The 20,747-nt window shown below is 36.9% G+C and overlaps 3 protein-coding genes across 3 annotated transcripts; all 3 read right to left on the bottom strand.

Annotated features, from left to right (window-relative positions):
• Nucleotides 1-333: 333 nt before the first annotated feature.
• LOC136224362 (putative pentatricopeptide repeat-containing protein At3g49142) lies at nt 334-2,836 on the bottom strand. The gene has a single exon (XM_066012689.1). The coding sequence runs from the start codon at nt 2,745-2,747 to the stop codon at nt 735-737; it is 2,013 nt and encodes a 670-aa protein (XP_065868761.1). The 5' UTR covers nt 2,748-2,836; the 3' UTR covers nt 334-734.
• Nucleotides 2,837-2,868: 32 nt separating this feature from the next.
• On the bottom strand, nt 2,869-3,211 carry LOC136224373 (uncharacterized). Its single transcript, XM_066012698.1, has one exon. It carries the CDS (start codon nt 3,084-3,086, stop codon nt 2,871-2,873), a length of 216 nt encoding a protein of 71 aa, XP_065868770.1. The 5' UTR covers nt 3,087-3,211; the 3' UTR covers nt 2,869-2,870.
• Nucleotides 3,212-5,134: 1,923 nt separating this feature from the next.
• On the bottom strand, nt 5,135-9,767 carry LOC136224350 (uncharacterized). The gene is made up of 3 exons (XM_066012680.1): nt 7,397-9,767; nt 6,856-7,047; nt 5,135-5,830 (listed from the first exon to the last, which is right to left on the bottom strand). The coding sequence occupies exons 1-3, from the start codon at nt 9,616-9,618 to the stop codon at nt 5,278-5,280; spliced, it is 2,967 nt and encodes a 988-aa protein (XP_065868752.1). The 5' UTR covers nt 9,619-9,767; the 3' UTR covers nt 5,135-5,277.
• Between the last annotated feature and the right edge of the window lie 10,980 nt (nt 9,768-20,747).

The raw sequence follows: 20,747 nt of genomic DNA, 5'->3' as shown, positions 1-20,747 counted from the left end.
AGAATCAGTCTAACATTACATTCAAAACAATTGCTCAATTCAATTTAAAGAAGCAGTTTTATGAGAACTTACAATTTTAAAAGAAGCAAATTTTTGATACCGGTTAAGTGGAGCAAAAACGGGCAGAACATCAGGATAATGCTGTTCAGTTGGGACTAAGTTTGGTGAACCAATTCAACTTAACAAAATAATTGTTGAGTAAATATTTATTTAATTAAATAATTTCCCAAAATTTTAATTAAATCAATAACAAAAAATTTCTCAAAAAATATAATGTCCACACCATACCACACCACACCACACCAATACAAATTTTAAAAAAATAAGTATTAAAGCTAATTGTATTGAGAACTAAATTGATTCCTAAAATTTTATTTGGAATAAATTGATTATCATGACCAACTTTAAGTCATTTTAATACTTAATTCGGATGAAATTTCATCAAAATAATAATAGAAAAATTTCATAAGAAAAATTTCATAACCATTACCAAAGTTTTTCTTTAAAGCTAAAGTGATCTAGTTATATAGACCATGTACCTTGTTTCTAATCATCGTAGTCAACTAAATGTCTACATGGTTCTATATTAAAGATCATTGTACGGTTTCTATGGAGTTTTCCACGTTTTTCAGCGACCAATGGATACTGTAAAGCTTCCATAGAGTTCTCCGACATTTTTCAAGTACCAATGGATACTCAAATCCCTTATGACCCTCCCTTATCCGTCGGGGAATTCACCAATAGTCTCCACACGAGCAAGCTCCATTGGAAAAATGATGAAAACGATGAGTATCTCTAATGATAATTTCCCTTTCAACAATCCTGGAGATAAGCTTAGCAGCAACATGACAGTCACCGCAAACTCGAAGATTCTTCGTAACCCTGATCGGAGTTCCAGGCCTCGTGTTTATTATAGCAAAGGCAATTGCCAATTTCTCACTATGAACTGCTAGATGACATTCCTTATCCTCCTCTTCCACATCATGAAGAGCAGAATCTGTCTCCGGCATATAACCAAACTCTTTCATTTTTCCGACTAACACATCCAATTCTTCGTAGATTTCCTTCATCTGAGGATGTGATCGGTCGCATGCAAGAAATGTATGAACATTGTTGTTGAGCTCCACGTTACTAATTCCGGGCATTTTCTTGAGTCCTTGTCGTAACATGATTGATCTCACAGCTGCAACATCTTCCCATTTTCCAGCTTTAGCATAAATATTGGACAACAAGACATAGTAACCTGATTGCTCAGGATCGAGTTGGAAAACTCGATCAGCTGCTAGAAGACCGATGTTCATGTTCGAGTAAACCCGACAAGCACTCAACAACGCCCCCCAAACTCTCTCGCTAGGTTCCATGGGCATCTGTTTGATTAAGTCATAGGCCTCCTCGATCTTTCCAGCTCGTCCTAATAAATCAACCATGCAAGCAAAGTGTTCTACTTTCGGACTTATCCCATAAGTAGACATTAGATTGAAGAAATATTTCCCTTTGTCTAATAATCCTGCGTGACTACAGGCTGCTAAAAGAGAAACAAAGGCAATGGAATCCGGAACCAAACCCGAGTTCTGCATTTTTGCAAATAATTCTACAGCTTCAAGGCCATGACCGCAAATACCATATGCACAGATCATAGAAGTCCAAGTCACAACATCCCGAGATTGCATTTGATCAAACACTGCCCTCGCATCCCATAAACATCCACATTTTGCATACATATCAATCAATGCGTTCTCCAGAGGCAAATTCGGAAGGAGCTTCATTCTATTAGCGTATTCATGAATTCGCCTTCCGAGTGAGAGCGCTGAAAGATCTCCACAAGCAGGAAGAATACTAGCAATAGAGACTTCATTCGGTTCAATACCATTTGCTTCCATTTCTAAGTATAAGTCTACTGCTTCTTTACACATAGCATTATTCACATACACAGCAATCATCACATTCCAAGCAATCACACACTTATCCGTCAGATTATGAAACATTTCCGTAACATACAAAACATTGGCAGAGGATGTGTTAGTCACAGCCGGAAGGAGGCTAGCCATTGTGCAAGCATTTGGTTTTAAGTTCGAAGCCTCCATTTCCCGACACAGCTCCAACGCTCCATTAAAGCATCCATTCTGTGCATACACAGCAACAATTGAATTCCATGAAACCACGTCCTTACGTGGAATCTCATCAAGCACTTGTCGAGCTTCGTTCAAGCACTCGCACTTCCCATACATGGCAACTAGTCCATTTCCAATAAACCGATTCGAATCAAGCCCGACTTTGACAATATCTGCATGAATTTGCAACCCAACCCACAAGCTATTGGACCGGGAAGATGCCTTCAAGACACAAGGATAAGTATAGATATCAGGATTAAATCCTTGGCTAGACATGGTCTTAAATACACCTAAAGCATCAATGTGTAGATGGTTGTTAACATAGCTTCTAATCATGACATTAAAGAAAACAACATTCTTGTCAGTAATTTCATCGAATATATGGCGTGTGACCCTAGGTTCCCCACAAGCAGCATAAGCCCTCATCAATTTGATTCCAAGAGACGAATTCCATCTGAGATTATGATCATTCAAAATCTTACAGTGGAGAATTCTCAGCGTTTTGATATTTGGGAATCGATCCAAAACCCTATTACATAGATCTTCTGTAAAAAGTGCAATTTGAGGGGCAAAAGTGGAGCAATGGCGTTCATGAATGTAATTGAAAAATCGAGAATTAGAAAGGCTGAGTTTCATAAAAAACTGAACTATTTATTCAAAAAAAGAGAAGATAGAAAATCCGCATACAAATACAGGAATACAATTGAAAAAACACCAACCTATATTAGATTCCTAACAGAGTAAGAATGAAAGAAGAGTTCAATAACCCTTGTTACCGCGGATCCTAGCTCTCATATCAAGCTGACCTCTTTTACAATTGAAGTAAGTTTCCCTCAATCCAACGCACTCGCTAGAAATACAGGGGGTTTTCTCTCCAGCACAATCCTTATAAGATCGGTTTTCAACCTTGACACAATCGGATTCACTGAGACATTTGACTAGTTCCAAAGCCAATCCCTTGCAAGACTTAGACATCTTCAGCTGAAGCAGTCGATCCTTGAAGATTAGAAACCCTAGCTAGCTCGTACAAGTAGAGAGGGATGGGCCGCCCCCGTTTTACTTCTGAAGAATCGATACATCCTGTTGTCAACATATCGTTTTCAACTAAATGATATACGGAACTGAAATTTTATATCGATTATATATTTCTTATATAATTGGGTATTACTACTTACCGCTCCCAAATTATTTTTACTGCTTTCATTTGGATAATTTTGTAAAAAAAAACATCAATTTTGGTTTAGGTGGGTGTCAGATCCGCCCAATAAATTGGCTTGACGGATCCAGGACCCGTCCCACCACTAGGCTGGGCGGATCCAGTCCATCCAAAGGCTTGAGTGGGTAGTATATCCGCCTAAGCCATTGGTTGGGCGGATGCTGGATCCGCCTAGCCTAGTGGTGGGACGGGTTCTGGATCCGCCCAGCCAATTGGCTGAGCGGATCTCACACCCACCTAGACTAAAATTGGGCCTAGACACAATCGTAGACTTTTTAGCGATGGAAAATACAAAATTCTCCAATTTTTTGTGACGAAAAATGCTAATCGTTACAAAAAAATATGCATTATGTTCATGATTTTTTTGAGAAAAAAATGTAAATTTTATTGTTTCCGACTCATAATCATCAATTTTCGGGATTCGGATTGTCGCATATCAATTATTTTCATAATTTCAATTATTATTGTTCAAGTTTGTGATTTTAGAGAAAGAATTTTTAGTTTTTTTATCAAAATTATGAGAAGGGTAAAAAAGTCGAAATAGGGCGGTAAGAGGTAATTTGGGAGCGGTATTGAGCAATTCACTATTTATAAGGTCTTATGCTCTCCCAACCCCCTTAACTTGTCCAAATTGGTCATTTTACCTTCAACTCATAGAATGTTTTATTTACCCTCTTAACTCCATAGAAGTGAAGTGGTATTTCTCAACCCTCCATTTTCATTTGCGAATGTTAGAATTGGCCGGTGCAAGGGACGCGCTTGAAGTCTGACTTCTCAGATGTCACGTGTCAAATTCGGTCAATTTTTTTAACAACTTAGCAGTTAAAATGATCATATTATTGAAACTTTTACACTTCATCTTTTCATTGTGATTTACAATATGCACTTCCTCTTTTCATTATGATTTAACAACATAAATCTTCACCCAGTAAACGTTTCAATTAGATTAACTATCAATTACAGTTTAACCACATAATTTTCCATATCCACGCATTTTATGCGTTTGTTGCACATACACACAAAAAGTTATGCCACGTATGATCATAAGAGGTGAGAAATACCACTTTTATGGAGTTAAGTGGTTAAATAGGACATTTGAGGAGTTGAAGGGTAAAATGACTAATTTGAACAAGTTAAGAGGGTAAGAAATGCCATTTTTATGGAGTTACGGAGTTAAATAGGATATTTGATGAATTAGAAGGTAAAATGACCAATTTAGACAAGTTTAAAAGGTTGGGGGAAGATTTGGGCTGTTTATTATAATGAATAAAAAGGTTCAAAAACTTGACCAGATTTTGACTAAAAAATGTAAGGAAACATCTATATAATTAAGGAGTTGTTTAATAATGAAATAATATACATGATTATATATGATGTAAATGTAAAAAAAAAAAACAAAAACAAAAATTGATAGTCTTGTTTGAAATACTTAGGAGCTCATTTTTCTCGAGCAAGGTCTTAACTTCCAACTTTATTTCTTGCAAAAACAGTAGTTGAAATAGCTATTTCTTGGGTTTACTGTAAAATAAAAAGCAAAATATAAATCCATAGGATGTCTTAAGTGTATATATGATCAAGACATCCACTAATAAAACTGAACATGTATTTATATATTTGAATGGTGAAAAATATGAAACCAGGGCTATTTCTTTCTAACAGTCTTGATCACATGCACCTTAATGAGCAAGTAGAATTTGCTCATTTACCGTTAGATCTAGGTTTATTAGAATCCTAAGGTGGAGATTCAAAGCATCTTGAGGCTTAATAAACCTATGATATGAAAATGAAAGGAACAGAAAAATGCAGGGAATGGAGTTATGGTATTATAGAAGAATGAATTCACAAATTATGTAAAATGTAACTGCACAGATGGAGAAAACAAAGAGTACATCTGTAAGAGAAACAAATAATGTAATTGTTAAATTATACAGGTTAGTTATGCATTCATTATCAGTCATCATCTTGAAATAGAGCCTTAGAAACAGAAGTACTGAAAACTGTGCCGGTAACTTGGTCGTCTTTATCCCTGCTGCCACTTCGCCTGAATGAACGTTTGATTCCAGTCATTGGGGTTTCGCATACTATATCATCACTTGTCTTATTACGTTCCTTTCTTTTCGACACCTTCCGACTTGAATCTGTCTTTACTTTCACTGCCTTCTGCTGCTTTGATGCCCAAATTCTCTGCAAATTTGGAGCCCAGCTAGTGAATGATGCAAACCTACGAGCCCGTTCTCTCCTTTGCTGCGCTTCTATTATTTTAAGAGCATCCGCCTGATTTCTTCCCTGTAGAGTTTCATGGTCATTTTCCCCTCGGAAAGGGTCATTCTCTGCAGAGACTGATTTTTTATCCTTTTTTTCTCTTTTCTGTTTCTGTGTCCGGGATTGATGACTGTCTTCACTATTGAGCAAAGAATTAGGGGATTCATCTTCATCCTCAAATAGCAGCAGGTCCATTTTTGAATAAATTTTCTGAACTACATCCCCAAGACATTGACAATACCTGAAAAACCGGGCATTCAAATGTTTAATTAAGCTGTTTCACATTCTTCTCTCTCGAAATGTTGACCATACTCGCATCGTAATATGGATAAAATAGTCTCAGGAGGAAATTATTAGTAGTAAACATTAGACGTACACATACATCTAAACGAATAGACTGCAAAGTGGAAAGAAAAATATACATAGACACTGCTGACTTGAGTTGTGATTAAGCTTAGTCAAGTTAGATGAAAGAACACCACATTAATCTCAAGTGTTAGAACCTATTATGCATACAATTCCTGCATTAAGATGTTACAAAGTGTACACATTCTTTGGTGTTAAGATAATATTTAACAATAGCCATCAACTCCCCGGGAAAGAGTAGAAAGAGAGCTATTATGGGACATAAAATGCATTACAAACTTATGATCATTACACTTCAACCGGGTTATTCTATTTCAACCCTTGTAAAGAAAAGAACTTAAATCAAAATACTTAATAGCATGGGATACATTCCATCAAAAAAAAAAAAAAATAGCATGGGATACATTTTTATAAAACTTCTACCCCGAGCACACACAATGGAGACGTAGATAGTCAAGTGAAATCCAATAAACAAAATAATTTGATCTATGGACAGCATCACTGTGGACTGTGGTAAAGGTGATGAATATAATTACCGCAAGGCATGAAGGGGGAGGTCATAAGCGTCTATACTGTAGAATAGATTTTCAACAGAATGAAAAAGACATATTTGATAGAATCATAACCATAGAATACGATCCTAATCATAATGTATATATACCACGATTCTCACACAAATAATGATACTTTCCTCCAGCACTTGGCCTTCTGACAACAGCACAGATAGAACAATATGGTGTTTGTGAAAAGAATTGTGCAATAGCCGGGATGATGTCCATGAAATTGCAAATGAAAGAAATCAATTACAAACAACAATTGAGCACCTTCTACAGTTCAAAGGACGCTATGAAGTGCTCCGAAAAATGATGTCAAAAGTGAACTTTAAGGAGCTCTAGATACCTGCTTTTTATGACCTTCGCCACATATTTATCAAGGCTCCAATCACCAAAAAAGCCTCCCTGCAGCTGACATTGAATGTTCTCCAGCAGCAAGCAAATATGCTTGACAAATTTTTGTTTTGTGGACTCCCCAAAACTCGCTCCAACCTCTGACTGGAGCATTTCCAAGCGAAATAAGATCTGTAATTCATATCTTAAGCAAATTAAGGAAAATGGCATCACCAACAATGAGAACCTCATAAAACAAGTTAAAGGGCGGCCCGGTCGCACTACGCGTCCCTGCTGAGCGAGGGTCCGGGGAGGGGTCCCAGGGGTCCCACCACAAGGGTGTACTGGGGGCAAGCCTTTCCCTGCCAATTTATTTGGCAAGAGGCCGCTCCTAAGACTCGAACCCGTGACCTCTTGGTCACACAACAACAACGTTTACCGTTGCGCCAAGGCTCGCCCTCTCATAAAACAAGTTAAATGATTAAAATAATGATAGAGGAAAACATAATTAATAAATAAAATTAAGAGGAAAAAAAACAGAAAAAGTAGGATACTGTCTAACTATATCTTCTGAAGCAACATCAGTAGCACTTGGATTCGATGCCTTGCCATTTATGCACATAGCAGCCAAGTCCTTGGGATCTCTAAGTAAGAGTTTTGTTAGCTCAACACATATTGTACTAGAAGAATGACCATCAGATTTCATAACATGGTTTTGACTGTCTGACGTGGATACCATCTCAAACTTCCGGTATAACCAATAAATTGATGAGTTAACAAGTCGATGTGCCAAAGATTCCAGGTGAACTTCTTCAGATTCAAGACCTTGCTGGATTTTCTGGGGAAGGTTATTGAAGTAACTTTCCAAGGTTTCAGAGCGAAAATCAAGAGCAACTTCATCTTGTATTCTAGAAGCCCCAGTCAAAGAATCGTCTCCCACTGAGGAGCATGAAGCAATTGGTTGTTCAGATTCCTGGGGCAACTTGGTTAATCTATCATCTGTTTCTTTGGGGATTTTTTGATTTTGCTTTGATCCTTCTGGAGCAAACAGACTAAGGTTGCCAGATTTCTTGATCTGTTTCATCCAGCATTTCAGAAATTTCAATTTCTTTGACTTGTTGCATGCCCTTGCAAAGTAAACATCTTCCAAGTTTACCTGGAAGTTCTCGAATGCTGCCTTACAGAAAGCACTCCATGTCAATTCCAGAAGCATATTTAAATTCTTTCTATTCCTCTTCCTTGAACAATCACCAACATCGGTGCAATTAGCTACAGGTGAAGGACCAGATTGAGAACCCACAAGTCCAAAGTGGCCCAAACCAAATTCAGGTTTGGATTTCTCAGTATCTGTCTTGGGAACAGATTGATCTAAACATGTTCCACCAAACTCATTTATGATGCTGCTGGTTTGGGATGGATCCTCTACAATTGAGAGGAGTGCTGATGATACTGTAAAAGGCTTCAAGACTCCAGCAAGAGAATCACCATTGCTATTTGAAAGAGAAACCAAAGCCCAGTAATCTTCTCTACAGAGAAAACTTGAAAGAATTTGCCAAATGGGCACAGATTTTCTCAACACCATTTCACCCTTTTCCATGCTCAAAATTTCTAGAACCCTATCTTCAAAATATTCGCTGCAAGTTTCTTTTTGACCCTTTTCAGAATGCACTGAGGACTCACGCACAAGGATGGGATCCGCAAATTTGCCCTCAAATTTTACAAATTTATCGTATCTTCGAACTGCCTTAACATGTACATTCACAATTCCATGACTAAAGTCTCTCCAAATTCTTTTCTTTTGTTCAAAAGAACTAATTCCACAAAGCACGTCTAAATTAACTAATTCTAGATCGCAGCACTTGCATTCTAAAGGCTTTCCACTTACATCTGCTATCTCCAGACTCAGTTGCGCGCCAATTGACTCGCAACTTTTATCCAAATTCCCAAATCTAGGAGAAATGCCGATCCGTGGAAAGATTAATTCAAAAGGGATAAGCGCAGAGCCCAAAATTATAGACTCACTTGAACAAAAACCCCACCCCAAATCCCTAATCCCGCTTTCAAAAAAACCACATTCCAACTCGGTCTCAACAGAATTAGCTCGACATGTACCAGACTCCGTCTCATACTTCACATCAACCCAACTAAAATGAATGTCTCGGCTAACAAACGCATCATTGACACTCTCAAATAGGTCATGAAACTTTTGAACAAAGCAATCAACATTTATCAAACATTCATCATCCAATTCCACACTGAAGAAATCCGACAAGCAATTACGCGACCTGATAACTGGAGAAAGCAAAATAACTAAATTCGACTTAACAAAAGAATTGCAATTCGAAAGCGTACCCGCAGCAGTATCAGATATCAGCGAATCCCAAGCGTAATCATGAACAAGCTGTCGCATGGATGCAGCAAGGAGCGAAGCCCGAGAGAACGGAGACGAAATCGATGTTGTATCGATTGAAGAAACGACAGAATTGAGAACCTTAGTGAGAGACTCTAGGGTGGAGTCGGGGTGATTGAAAGAGAGTGAGAAAGAGGGAATTGAGAGCTTGGAAGAGGAAAGGAGAGGAGAAAGAGAAGAAAAGAAGGGCTTAAAGGAGAAGAGAGAGGATGAGAGTGGAGGGAAAGAGAGAATTGTTCTAGCAGTGGAAAGGAGAGATTTAAGGTAGCCATTTGGATTTTGAAGGTGGAGAATTGGGTTAAGGTCTATGAGGAGAACTAAGCGTTCCGTTTGGCTGTAATCTGTAACTGAGTCTATCGCCGTCATTGGCCGGAGAAGCGACGATCAGGTTTAGGAATTTCCAGATTTACAGATGATTTTGGCGGCCGAAGTGTGAAAGAGGAATAAAGGGTTGAAAAAAAACAATAACAAGGTAAACGATGACGTTTTGGGTCAAACGATTCTACATACTGGGCGGGAATGCAAAAACAGAGGGACATTTGGCGGGACATGTTCCGGATAGGATAGGACCACGTGGTTGTAACTTGTATACCAGCAGAGGCAAAATCGTCTATGAAATGGATAAGTTCAGCTAAACCCTCAACTCACTATGAAATTTCAAATTAGTCCAGTTTCAAAAGGATAAGGTACAAAAACATATCCCTAATGTTACCGGCAAAAAAAAAACAATTTAACCCTTAACATCGTAAACATTCCAATTGAGAGTTTGATATGGCAAGTTTGGTCAATTCTATATAATATTAATAGATTAGCATTGGATTAACAAATCATTGTAATTGAAATCACAGGATCCAATGATAAGTGTTGGACACGCATCTGTGATTATAATACCGTTCAGTTAATTGGATGAACTGTTTAAAGTTAAAATTGGATCAAAAGGTTTTGTTTTTAATGTTTTAAAATCACCAAAAACCTCGTTTTGTTATGAAATTGAGCTAGTACTATTTTAAGATACAAAATATTTTAGCGTCATATTTTCAGTTAATCTCATTAAATGAGGTGATCATTAGATAATAAAATAGAATTTAAAATTATGCAATTTCACAAACCGGTCATTATTACTTTGATTGGAAACTATGTGCTTGCTTTTTTTGTGTGATATACTTGTTTATTTGCTAATGCATTGAGTTTTAACTATCTAGTTTTATCTTCAAGGAATGTAATGTCTAAATACGGGTATGCGCACCATTTTCTTTATTTTGTATTTTAATTTTCTTAGAATAGGAAATTTTAATTTTATATGTAATTGTAGAAAGATTGAGTCCATATGTTGAGGCCTAAACTCACTTGACGATGGAGTCCCAATCTTAGAGATGAAACCTTCCTTTCGTAAAGTTTAGGATTTTATATTAGAATGTACTAGGAAAGCCTAATGTCATATCACATTTATATTTCGCTTTATAACATGTTTATTTCTGTATGTATATTTGATAGTACATTTTAATTAATGGCCGTATAAGCCGTTAATTAAAATAAATCCCTAAATAGTAAGTCGAACCATATATAAACCTTGTCAAGACATCGATCATCTGAATAAGGGTCGTACCAAAGTCAAGTGTGTTTGGGTTATCTTCGTGAGGCAAGGGTTAAGAGCATTGTATCTTAATATCGGGTTGGTGGTTTGACTTAACATAGACTCTAGACAAACCCTAACCCTAAGTATGGGATGAGATGTGCCATAATCTTAAAGACTAATCCCTCTAAACTAAGATGTGCACCAGGTTGCAATTGGAAGTGAGTTTCCTATATAACCAACCTAGACTTGGGTGTACAAAGCAACAATTGACCAAGTCGAAGTCATTTAAGGCTAAATCAACATGTATATAATAGACTTAATTGTTAGCATTTTAATATGTTTTTTTTTGCAACTGTGTTAGTAACATATTAAGTATCTTAAAAGTAATTAATATTTGGAAGGTCCGATGCAACAATTAAATAACAGTCAAACCAATTTTTTCAAATTTTCGGTAACGTAAGACTAAAATTGATCTGACTTAAAAACGTTAGATTAAATTTAAACAATTTTATATGTTAGAGCTAAATCAACACTTCACCGAAAAATATTAGAGTAAAATTTGACATTTATTCCATAAAAAAAGTTAAAAACATTCATTGAGGAAAAGTATTTAGTGGTTTTGTTAAAAAAGCATGATAAATTAGAGGATGAAAGGTGAATTTGGCCGGTATATAATACAGTACGACTGGACTTACCTGTTACTACCACGTTTAAAAGAACCAACGGAACAAGATTTGGTTGAACATAGGTACAGAAAGCAACAGAAAACTCGCCACGTGTCAAGATGGAGAGCATCAGCGCTTAACCAGTTGCCCCCAAACTCCAACATGAAGAAAAGATAATGGATGTCAGCCTGAGTTCCGTCGAATTTCTGGTCCCAAATTCAGCAAGAACCACGATTAGATGAATCTCTAACCCTAACAAGGACAACGAAAATGTCTTCAATTTCAGCTTCTGCAGTCTTTGGTAATCATTTGTTATCTTTAACGAATTTAAGACCGTCTCTTTTCCCCTCTTCTTATCCTTCACGATTTTCTAATTCTACCCCCTTTTATCTCCACCACCTCGGCTACATTCGGAGAAAAACCAGTGCGGTTGTGCCAATTAAATCCTCCGAGGCGGAGGAGGTGTCATCCACAGAAGATGAGTGGCTCAAGAGACTTCCCGACAAGAAGAAGCCTTTGTATTCTCACAGTTTGCCTTGTATTGAAGCTTGGCTAAGGGAATTAGGGTTTTACCTGATGTGATATCAAAAGCACAAAAGCATGGAACAAAGGAGCTTGGAGTTAAGGAGCCCAATAGAAGCACGAGGAATCTATTGGAGCTGTCAATTGGACCTATGACGAAGAATCGTGCAAAGAAAGACCAACAAATGCTTAATGGACTCATCTTGAGCTTCTTTAAGCAAGGAATGGATTCTAGCGAAGTCATTAAAGATGGTGTGTTTTTGTGTTGTATCCAAACCCAAGCCCATAATAGTGATATGTAAAAAGGTTGATCATGTTTTAAGAGAAGCTTTGGACTTACATGTGTTTGGCATGTGCAAAACCCATTGGGACTCATTAAAATTAATGCTATAACCTTATGGGTTTGATTGGGCTTATTATTAGCTAATTAAAAGGCCCAAATAATGTTAATTAGTGGGCTGAAATTTAATGTTTGCCCTTGTCTAATTAGGATTTCTTTTACCTTGGTGCATTAGGATTCAACTTCCTTTTTAGTTTAGGTTTATGTTTCTTTTGTAGCCTATATAAAGGCTTGTATTCTTCCTTATTTCATCAATCAGACATCAATATTTTTATGAACAAAAGTTCTTTTTTTCCTTTGGGAATTATTTTCAATCTGGGATTGAATTCTTTATTGTGAGCTTGAAAGACCGGGTCATCATTCTTGCAATATTATCTTGATCGTGAACAAGTATTTTGGTAAAGTACTTGTTAATCGCCAAACACTCAGGTTCCAATTTAATTATTCGAAGGTGTAAGGTTAGAGCTCCTTTCATTGTCTTTAATTCTTTGGGATTGGTTTGTTATCACCAATTTATGCTTGTTATTTGATGGTATTAATTCTTTAAGATAGATCGGGAAAAACTTGTTGATTTGGTTATTATTTATCTTTCATAACCAATATCACATCAATTGGTATCAGAGCTTTGGCTCTTAAGGAATTTGTTGTTTTTATTTTGTTTGTCGAAATAAAAAAAAAACAAAACCCCCAATCTATAGTCTTTAATTATTGATCGAGTTCCTCATACCTTGCATCTAGTTATTTAGGTTCTTAGTTGTAGCGAATTGATTTTTGAATTCTATTCTTACTAGCCAAACCTATTTATGTGTGTGAATTTATTCAATTTTTTTTGCATGCTAAATCATTAGTGCAAGTTTAATTTGTTAATCAATTTCAGCCTAGTTTTAGAAAAAAAAAAGAAAAAAAAATCGGCTCATTGTTTGTACTAAAGTTACAAGTTTTCTAGAATTTGCATGCTAAACACGCATTCTTAAAATTTCTTTCAAACCTTTGTCTTTTCTTCGAAAATCGTCTTTTATTCTATTCTTAGTGTGCTAAACTTTGGTTATCGTTACAATATTAGTCTTCTTTGCTTCTAGTTTCTGCCCTACTTTATTTTGTCATTCTTTTGCTTCATTGGCATTTATATTACCCGAGATAATCCTTGTGATCTATCAAGATAATATAAAAGAGTGATTGAACAGATTGTGAGGTACTTCTTTTACTTTCTTTTTCTTCTTTTCTTGCTTTAGACTAGATTTCACTTCTCTTTCATTCTTTATATATTTTGTTATGTCTAACGGACCTAAAGAGGACAACATTAACGACGTTGATTCTAAAGAATGGCAACAAGCTATTGTAGGTGAGATGAAGAGGTTAGGGGCTATTGTGGCTGATTTGGTTTCAAACCAAAAGAAATCAAGCCAAAAGAAAGGAGGGCGGGGGAGATTGAATTTTGATGATGAACTATCCGAGTCTGAAGAGGAGGAGCAGTTTGGATACCGAAAAAGGGGTAACGATCGAAAAGATAGTAATCTTAATGCTATCAAACTTAAAATGCCTACTTTTCGAGGAGCTAGTGACCCAGAGGCGTATCTTGATTGGGTACGAAAGGTTGAGACCATCTTTGACATACATGAGTATTCGGAGGAGAAAAAGGTGAAACTTGTAGTATCCGAACTAACTGAATATGCGGCTGTTTGGTGGGACCAATTAAAGCGCACAAGAAAAAGAGATGGTGATGAACCCATAAGAACATAGGGTGAATTGAAGAAGGTCATGAAAAAGAGATTTATGTCGGCTCACTATTATAAGGAGCTGTTGAAAGAACTCCAATCTATGTCTCAAGGTAACCAATCTGTTGAAAATTATCATAAACAATTGGAGATAACACTAATCCGAGCTGATATACAAGAAGATGAGGAAGCTACCATGGTTAGATTTCTCATGGGAATGAAGAGGGAGATTCGCAACCCTCTTGAGCTACAAACTTATTTCCACATGGAGGAGATGCTCCATAAAGCGATAAAAATTGAAAGACAACTTCAAGAGGTTGAGAAGGGGAGATCAAAGTTCAAATGCACTACTTCCACTCCATGGAAGTCAGATCCAAGAGGTAATTTCAAAACTAAATCCGAATTTAGCTCTAAAAGTGATCAAAAGCCTCAGGTTGATTCAAAAGCATTTGGAAAGTTGCAAATTGGTGGAACTACTCCAAAATACAAAAGTACTGAAAAACCCACGAGAACTCGTGAAATTGTCTATTTTAAGTGCCAAGGGAGAGGGCACTATGCAAGAGAGTGTTCGAATCAAAAGGTGATGGTTATGAAGCATGGTGAGTTAATATCCGAAAGTGAGTCTGAACATGAATCAGATGATATGCCCGTCTTGGAAGATTGTAGTGATATAGAAGAGGTGGATAGCAAAGGAGGACATGGAGTTAACTTAGTCACTCGTAGAACATTGAAGATGGGAGTGAGTAGTGACATTAAGCAACGGGAGCACATATTTCATGCTCATTGCAAGGTACTTGGAAAGACATGCTTACTAATTATTGATGGAGGAAGTTTTTGCAACGTGGTGAGCAACGTGTTAGCAAGCCGATTGGGAATATCAACAATTCCACATCCCAATCCTTATCGGTTACAATGGTTGAATGATAGTAACGAACTCAAAGTCATTAAACAGGTGCTTCTGAACTTTTCTATTGGTTCTTTTTCTGATGAAGTATTATGTGATGTAGTACCCATGCAAGCATGTCATGTGTTATTGGGGAGGCCTTGGCAATTCGATCGATCAGCACTACATCATGGTCGAACAAATAAATTTACTATTGCTAAGGATGGGAAGAAGTATATTTTACCACCTTTGTCACCTGCTGAAGTGTTTGAAGATCAACTCTATATGCAAAGAATGTTACAAGAACAATCTGTGAGAAGGGAAACGGTTAAGGCGAGAGAAAATAAGAGTGATAAAATCAGTGAGGGTGTGAAGAGAGAAGAGGTGAGTGAAAAGGCATTAGTGAGGTCGAGAAATGAGGGTGAGAGGAGAGAAAAAGATAGGAGCATTAACAAAAGCCAAAATCTATCTTTATATGCTAAATTGAGGGATGTAAATCAAGCTGATTTTGAAAACAAAAATTTATTACTATTTTATTGTAAGAGTTTTTGTTTATCATCTGTAAGCCAGTCTAACCTTCCTTCTAGTATTTCCCCTCTTTTGCAGGAGTTCAAGGATTTATTCCCCGAAGAGATGCCTAATAAGTTACCCCTGATTCGAGGAATTGAGCATCAAATTGACTTTGTTCCCGGAGCACAAATTCCAAATCGACCAGCCTATAGAAGTAACCCTGAGGAGACAAAAGAACTTCAAAGGCAAGTGGATGAGCTAATGGCAAAAGGGTTGATTCGTGAATCTATGAGTCCATGTGTTGTACCAATCATCCTAGTACCAAAGAAAGATGGAACTTGGTGGATGTGCATCGATTGTAGAGCCGTCAATAAAATCACGGTAAAGTATCGTCATCCTATCCCTAGGTTAGATGATATGTTGGATGAACTAAATGGGGCTGTTATTTTCACTAAAATGGATCTTAAGAGTGGTTACCATCAGATTCGCATGTCATTAGGAGATGAATGGAAAACGGCTTTTAAGACTAAGCATGGTTTATATGAGTGGTTAGTTATGCCTTTTGGTTTAACAAATGCACCTAGTACTTTCATGAGATTAATGAATCATGTTTTGAGAGAGTTTATAGGTAAATTTGTTGTTGTTTATTTCGATGACATTCTTATCTATTCTAAATCCGAGGCAGAACACATAGAACATGTTAAAGCTGTATTAAATGTTTTGAGAGAACAGAAATTATACGCTAACCTTTCTAAGTGCTCATTTTGCATGGAGAAAGTTGTGTTTTTGGGTTTTATTGTTTCAGCACAAGGAGTTTCTGTTGATGTTGAAAAGGTGAAAGCCATTCAAGAGTGGCCAACGCCAAATTCAGTTACCGAGGTGAGGAGCTTTCATGGCTTGGCAAGTTTCTATAGGAGGTTTGTGAAGAACTTCAGTACCATTGCCGCACCACTAATCGAGGTAATAAAAAAGAATGTTGGGTTTAAGTGGGGCAAAGCACAAGAGGATGCTTTTGAGATGCTTAAAGCAAGACTAACTTCTGCCCCCGTTTTAGCACTTCCAAACTTTGATAAATCGTTTGAAATTGAGTGTGATGCGTCGGGAGTAGGGATTGGTGCTGTTTTAATGCAAGAGGGTCGACCTATAGCCTTCTTTAGTGAAAAACTTAGTGGTGCAACCTTAAACTATCCCACTTATGATAAAGAACTATATGCATTAGTTAGGGCTTTGCAAATGTGGCAACATTATTTATGGCCTAAAGAGTTTGTGATCCACACCGATCATGAATCCTTGAAACATCTTAAGGGTCAACAAAAATTGAACCGAAGACATGCCAAGTGGGTGGAATTTATAGAGACGTTTCCTTATGTGATTAAGTATAAGCAAGGGAAGGAAAACGTAGTTGTTGATGCATTAAGTAGGAGAGTTAGCTTATTGAATGTGATGCATGCTAAATGTTTAGTATTTGAGTATATCAAAGAATTATATGTTGATGATCTAGACTTTGCATCTATTTATAAAGCTTGTGAACTTACTGCTTTTGGAAAATTTTATAGACCTGAGGGCTACTTATTTAGAGATAATCGATTATGCATGCCTAAATGTTCACATAGAGATTTTCTTGTGAGGGAAGCCCATGGTGGAGGCTTGATGGGGCATTTTGGAGTTGGTAAGACTTTGGAGATGATTTCTGAACATTTCTTTTGGCCTCATATGAAACGTGATGTGGAAAGAATATGTGCTAGTTGTATTAATTGTAAGAAAGCTAAGTCTAGAGTTATGCCTCATGGTTTATACACTCCATTACCTGTGCCGAATGAACCTTGGACTGATATATCCATGGATTTTGTGATGGCTTTACCTAGGTCTAAGAGAGGTAATGATTCCATATTCGTGGTTGTAGATCGCTTTTCTAAGATGGCACATTTCATACCATGCCATAAAACTGACGATGCTATTAATATTGCTAACTTGTTCTTTAGAGAGGTTATTCGTCTGCATGGGATGCCAAGGAGTATAGTTAATGATAGAGATCCTAAGTTTTTAAGCTATTTTTGGAAGACTTTGTGGAATAAATTGGGGACTAAACTGTTGTTTTCTACTTCTTGTCACCCCCAAACTGATGGTCAAACCGAAGTAGTAAATAGAACTTTAGGACAACTTCTTAGAGCAGTCATTCAAAAGAATCTTAAGTCATGGGAAGAATGCTTACCATTTATTGAGTTCGCTTATAATAGGGCTATGCATTCATCTACTAACTTTTCACCATTTGAAATTGTTTATGGTTTTAATCCTTTGACACCATTAGACTTGATCCCTTTGCCTGTTGATGAAAGGAAAAGTTTAGATGGAAAGAAAAAGGCAGAAATGGTGCTTAAGTTACATGAACAAGTGAAACAACAATTAGAGAAGAAGAATGAGCATTATGCAAAGCAAGCTAACAAGGGTCGACAATGTGTGCTATTTGAACCCGGTGATTGGGTGTGGTTGCATATGTGCAAGGAAAGGTTCCCCGCTCAGAGAAAATCAAAGCTACATCCTAGAGGCGATGGTCCATTTCAACTAGTCGCACGAATTGGGGATAATGCATACAAACTCGACTTGCCAGGTGAGTATAGTGTGCATGCAACTTTTAATGTGGCCGATTTATCTTTGTTTGATGTAGGAGATGAAGATTTGACGACAAATCCTTTTCAAGAGAGAGGGAATGATGTGATATCAAAAGCACAAGAGCATGGAACAAAGGAGCTTGGAGTTAAGGAGCCCAGTAGAAGCATGAGGAATCCATTGGAGCTGTCAATTGAACCTATGACGAAGAATCGTGCAAAGAAAGACCAACAAATGCTTAATGGACTCATCTTGAGCTTCTTTAAGCAAGGAATGGATTCTAGCGAAGTCATTAAAGATGGTGTGTTTTTGTGTTGTATCCAAACCCAAGCCCATAATAGTGATATATAAAAAGGTTGATCATGTTTTAAGAGAAGCTTTGGACTTGCATGTGTTTGGCATGTGCAAAACCCACTGGGACTCATTAAAATTAATGTTATAACCTTATAGGTTTGATTGGGCTTATTTCTAGCTAATTAAAAGGCCCAAATAATGTTAATTAGTGGGCTGAAATTTAATGTTTGTCCTTGTCTAATTAGGATTTCTTTTACCTTGGTGCACTAGGATTCAACTTCCTTTTTAGTTTAGGTTTATATTTCTTTTGTAGCCTATATAAAGGCTTGTATTCTTCCTTATTTCATCAATCAGACATCAATATTTTTATGAACAAAAGTTCTTTTTTTCCTTCGGGAATTATTTTCAATCCGGGATTGAATTCTTTATTGTGAGCTTGAGAGACCGGGTCATCATTCTTGCAATATTATCTTGATCGTGAACAAGTATTTTGGTAAGGTACTTGTTAATCGCCAAACACTCAGGTTCCAATTTAATTATTCGAAGGTGTAAGGTTAGAGCTCCTTTCATTGTCTTTAATTCTTTGGGATTGGTATGTTATCACCAATTTATGCTTGTTATTTGATGGTGTTAATTCTTTAAGATAGATCGGGAAAAACTTGTTGATTTGGCTATTCTTTCTCTTTCATAACCAATATCACATCATTACCAGAGCAACGACGACCGTTCGATTTGGTTGATCGAAAAGCCTGAATGGCACGCTCAATTGTCGCTTGACATCACTGATCTGTATATAAGGTAAAATTTTGTTCAAGCTTTGTGGATTCTGCTCTGATTTTGCACTTTGGTTAATGCGGTTTTCTTAATTTAATACAATCATTAAGCACCATAAGTAGCGTTAGCTATAATATGATGAGCCAATCAACGAATTGTCATATAGTTCAACAATTTTTGGGTATGTTCTAATTCCGAATGCGGTTTGCATACTGATATTCATCAGCCGGATAAAGTTCATGATTATAGTAATAGTATGATCCAATACCATATAGATACTTTCCCAAGACTCATTCCTTAGTACCATGTAGAAACTTATCTTACTAATACTGCCTAGTCACTCCATTTCTAATGCGGGATATAGTTCATTTCTGTCCCTATGGCTATCTTTTAGGTCATTCCTTGCTCAGACCTTCCACCCGGCGTCACCCCTCGGGACCAGGTTGTTAGACTTACTGTCTATGTGATTAGTAAATTGGTATTTCCTCCAGACTCCACACAGATCAAAGCTGCTTTTGTATTCCAGGCTACCAGCCCAAGACTGACTGACTCAAAAATGTTAGTCAATGTCTAAATTGTTTATTGTCTTAACTGTCACATTCATAAGATCTCGGTGGCAGAGATGCGTATGTTGAGATGGATGTGTGGTCATACCCGAAAGGATCGGGTGAGTAATGAAATAATTAGGACAAAAGTAGGGGTTACATCTATTGAGATTAAAATGATGGAAAACTGACTAAGGTGGTTTGGCCATGTAAGACGAAGAGCGCTTGATGTGCCGGTTAGGAGGAATGAAGAGTGGTAAAGGGATGTAGTGGTGAGGAGTAGGGGAAGATCTAAGCAAACTGTGAGGAGGGTGATCGAGAGTGATATGAGTAGTAAGTCGATCATTTGAATAAAGGTCGTACCAAAACTGAGTACGTTTGGGTTATCTTCGTGAGGTAAGACTTAAGGGTATTGTGCTTTAATATCAGGTTGGTGGTTTGACTATGGACTCTAAACAAACCCTAAGCATGGGATGGGAGGTACCATAATCCTAAAGATTAATCCCTCCAAACTAAGATGTGCACCACGTTGCAATTGGAAGTGAGTTTCCTACATAAGCAACCTAGACTTGTGTGTATAAAGCAACAATTGACTAAGTAGAAGTCATTTAAGGCTAAATCAATATGTATATGACAGAATTAATTGTTAGCATTTTAATATATTTTTTTTAACTGAGTTAGTGACATATTAAGTATCTTAAAGGTAATTGCTATTTGGAAGGTCCGATGCAACAATTAAATAACAATTAAACCAATTTTTTTTAAATTTTCGGTAACGTAAGACTAAAATTGATCTTACTTAAAAACATTAGATTAAATTTAAACAATTTTTTATGTTAGAGCAAAATCAACACTTCACTGAAACTATTAGGGTCAACTTTAACATTTATTCCATAAAAAAATTAAAAAACATTCATTGAGGAAAAGTATTTAGTGGTTTTGGTAAAAAGCATGATAATTAGAGGATGAAAGGTGAATTTGGTCGGTATATAATACAGTACGACTGGACTTACCTGTTACTGCCACGTTTAAAGGAACCAACGGAACAAGATTTGGTTGAACAT

Source organism: Euphorbia lathyris, chromosome 1 (assembly GCF_963576675.1).
Source record: "Euphorbia lathyris chromosome 1, ddEupLath1.1, whole genome shotgun sequence".
In the NCBI taxonomy this organism is placed as follows: Eukaryota; Viridiplantae; Streptophyta; class Magnoliopsida; order Malpighiales; family Euphorbiaceae; genus Euphorbia; species Euphorbia lathyris.
Note: the sequence above shows the minus strand (reverse complement) of the source record. Positions and strands in the feature narration are given on the sequence as shown.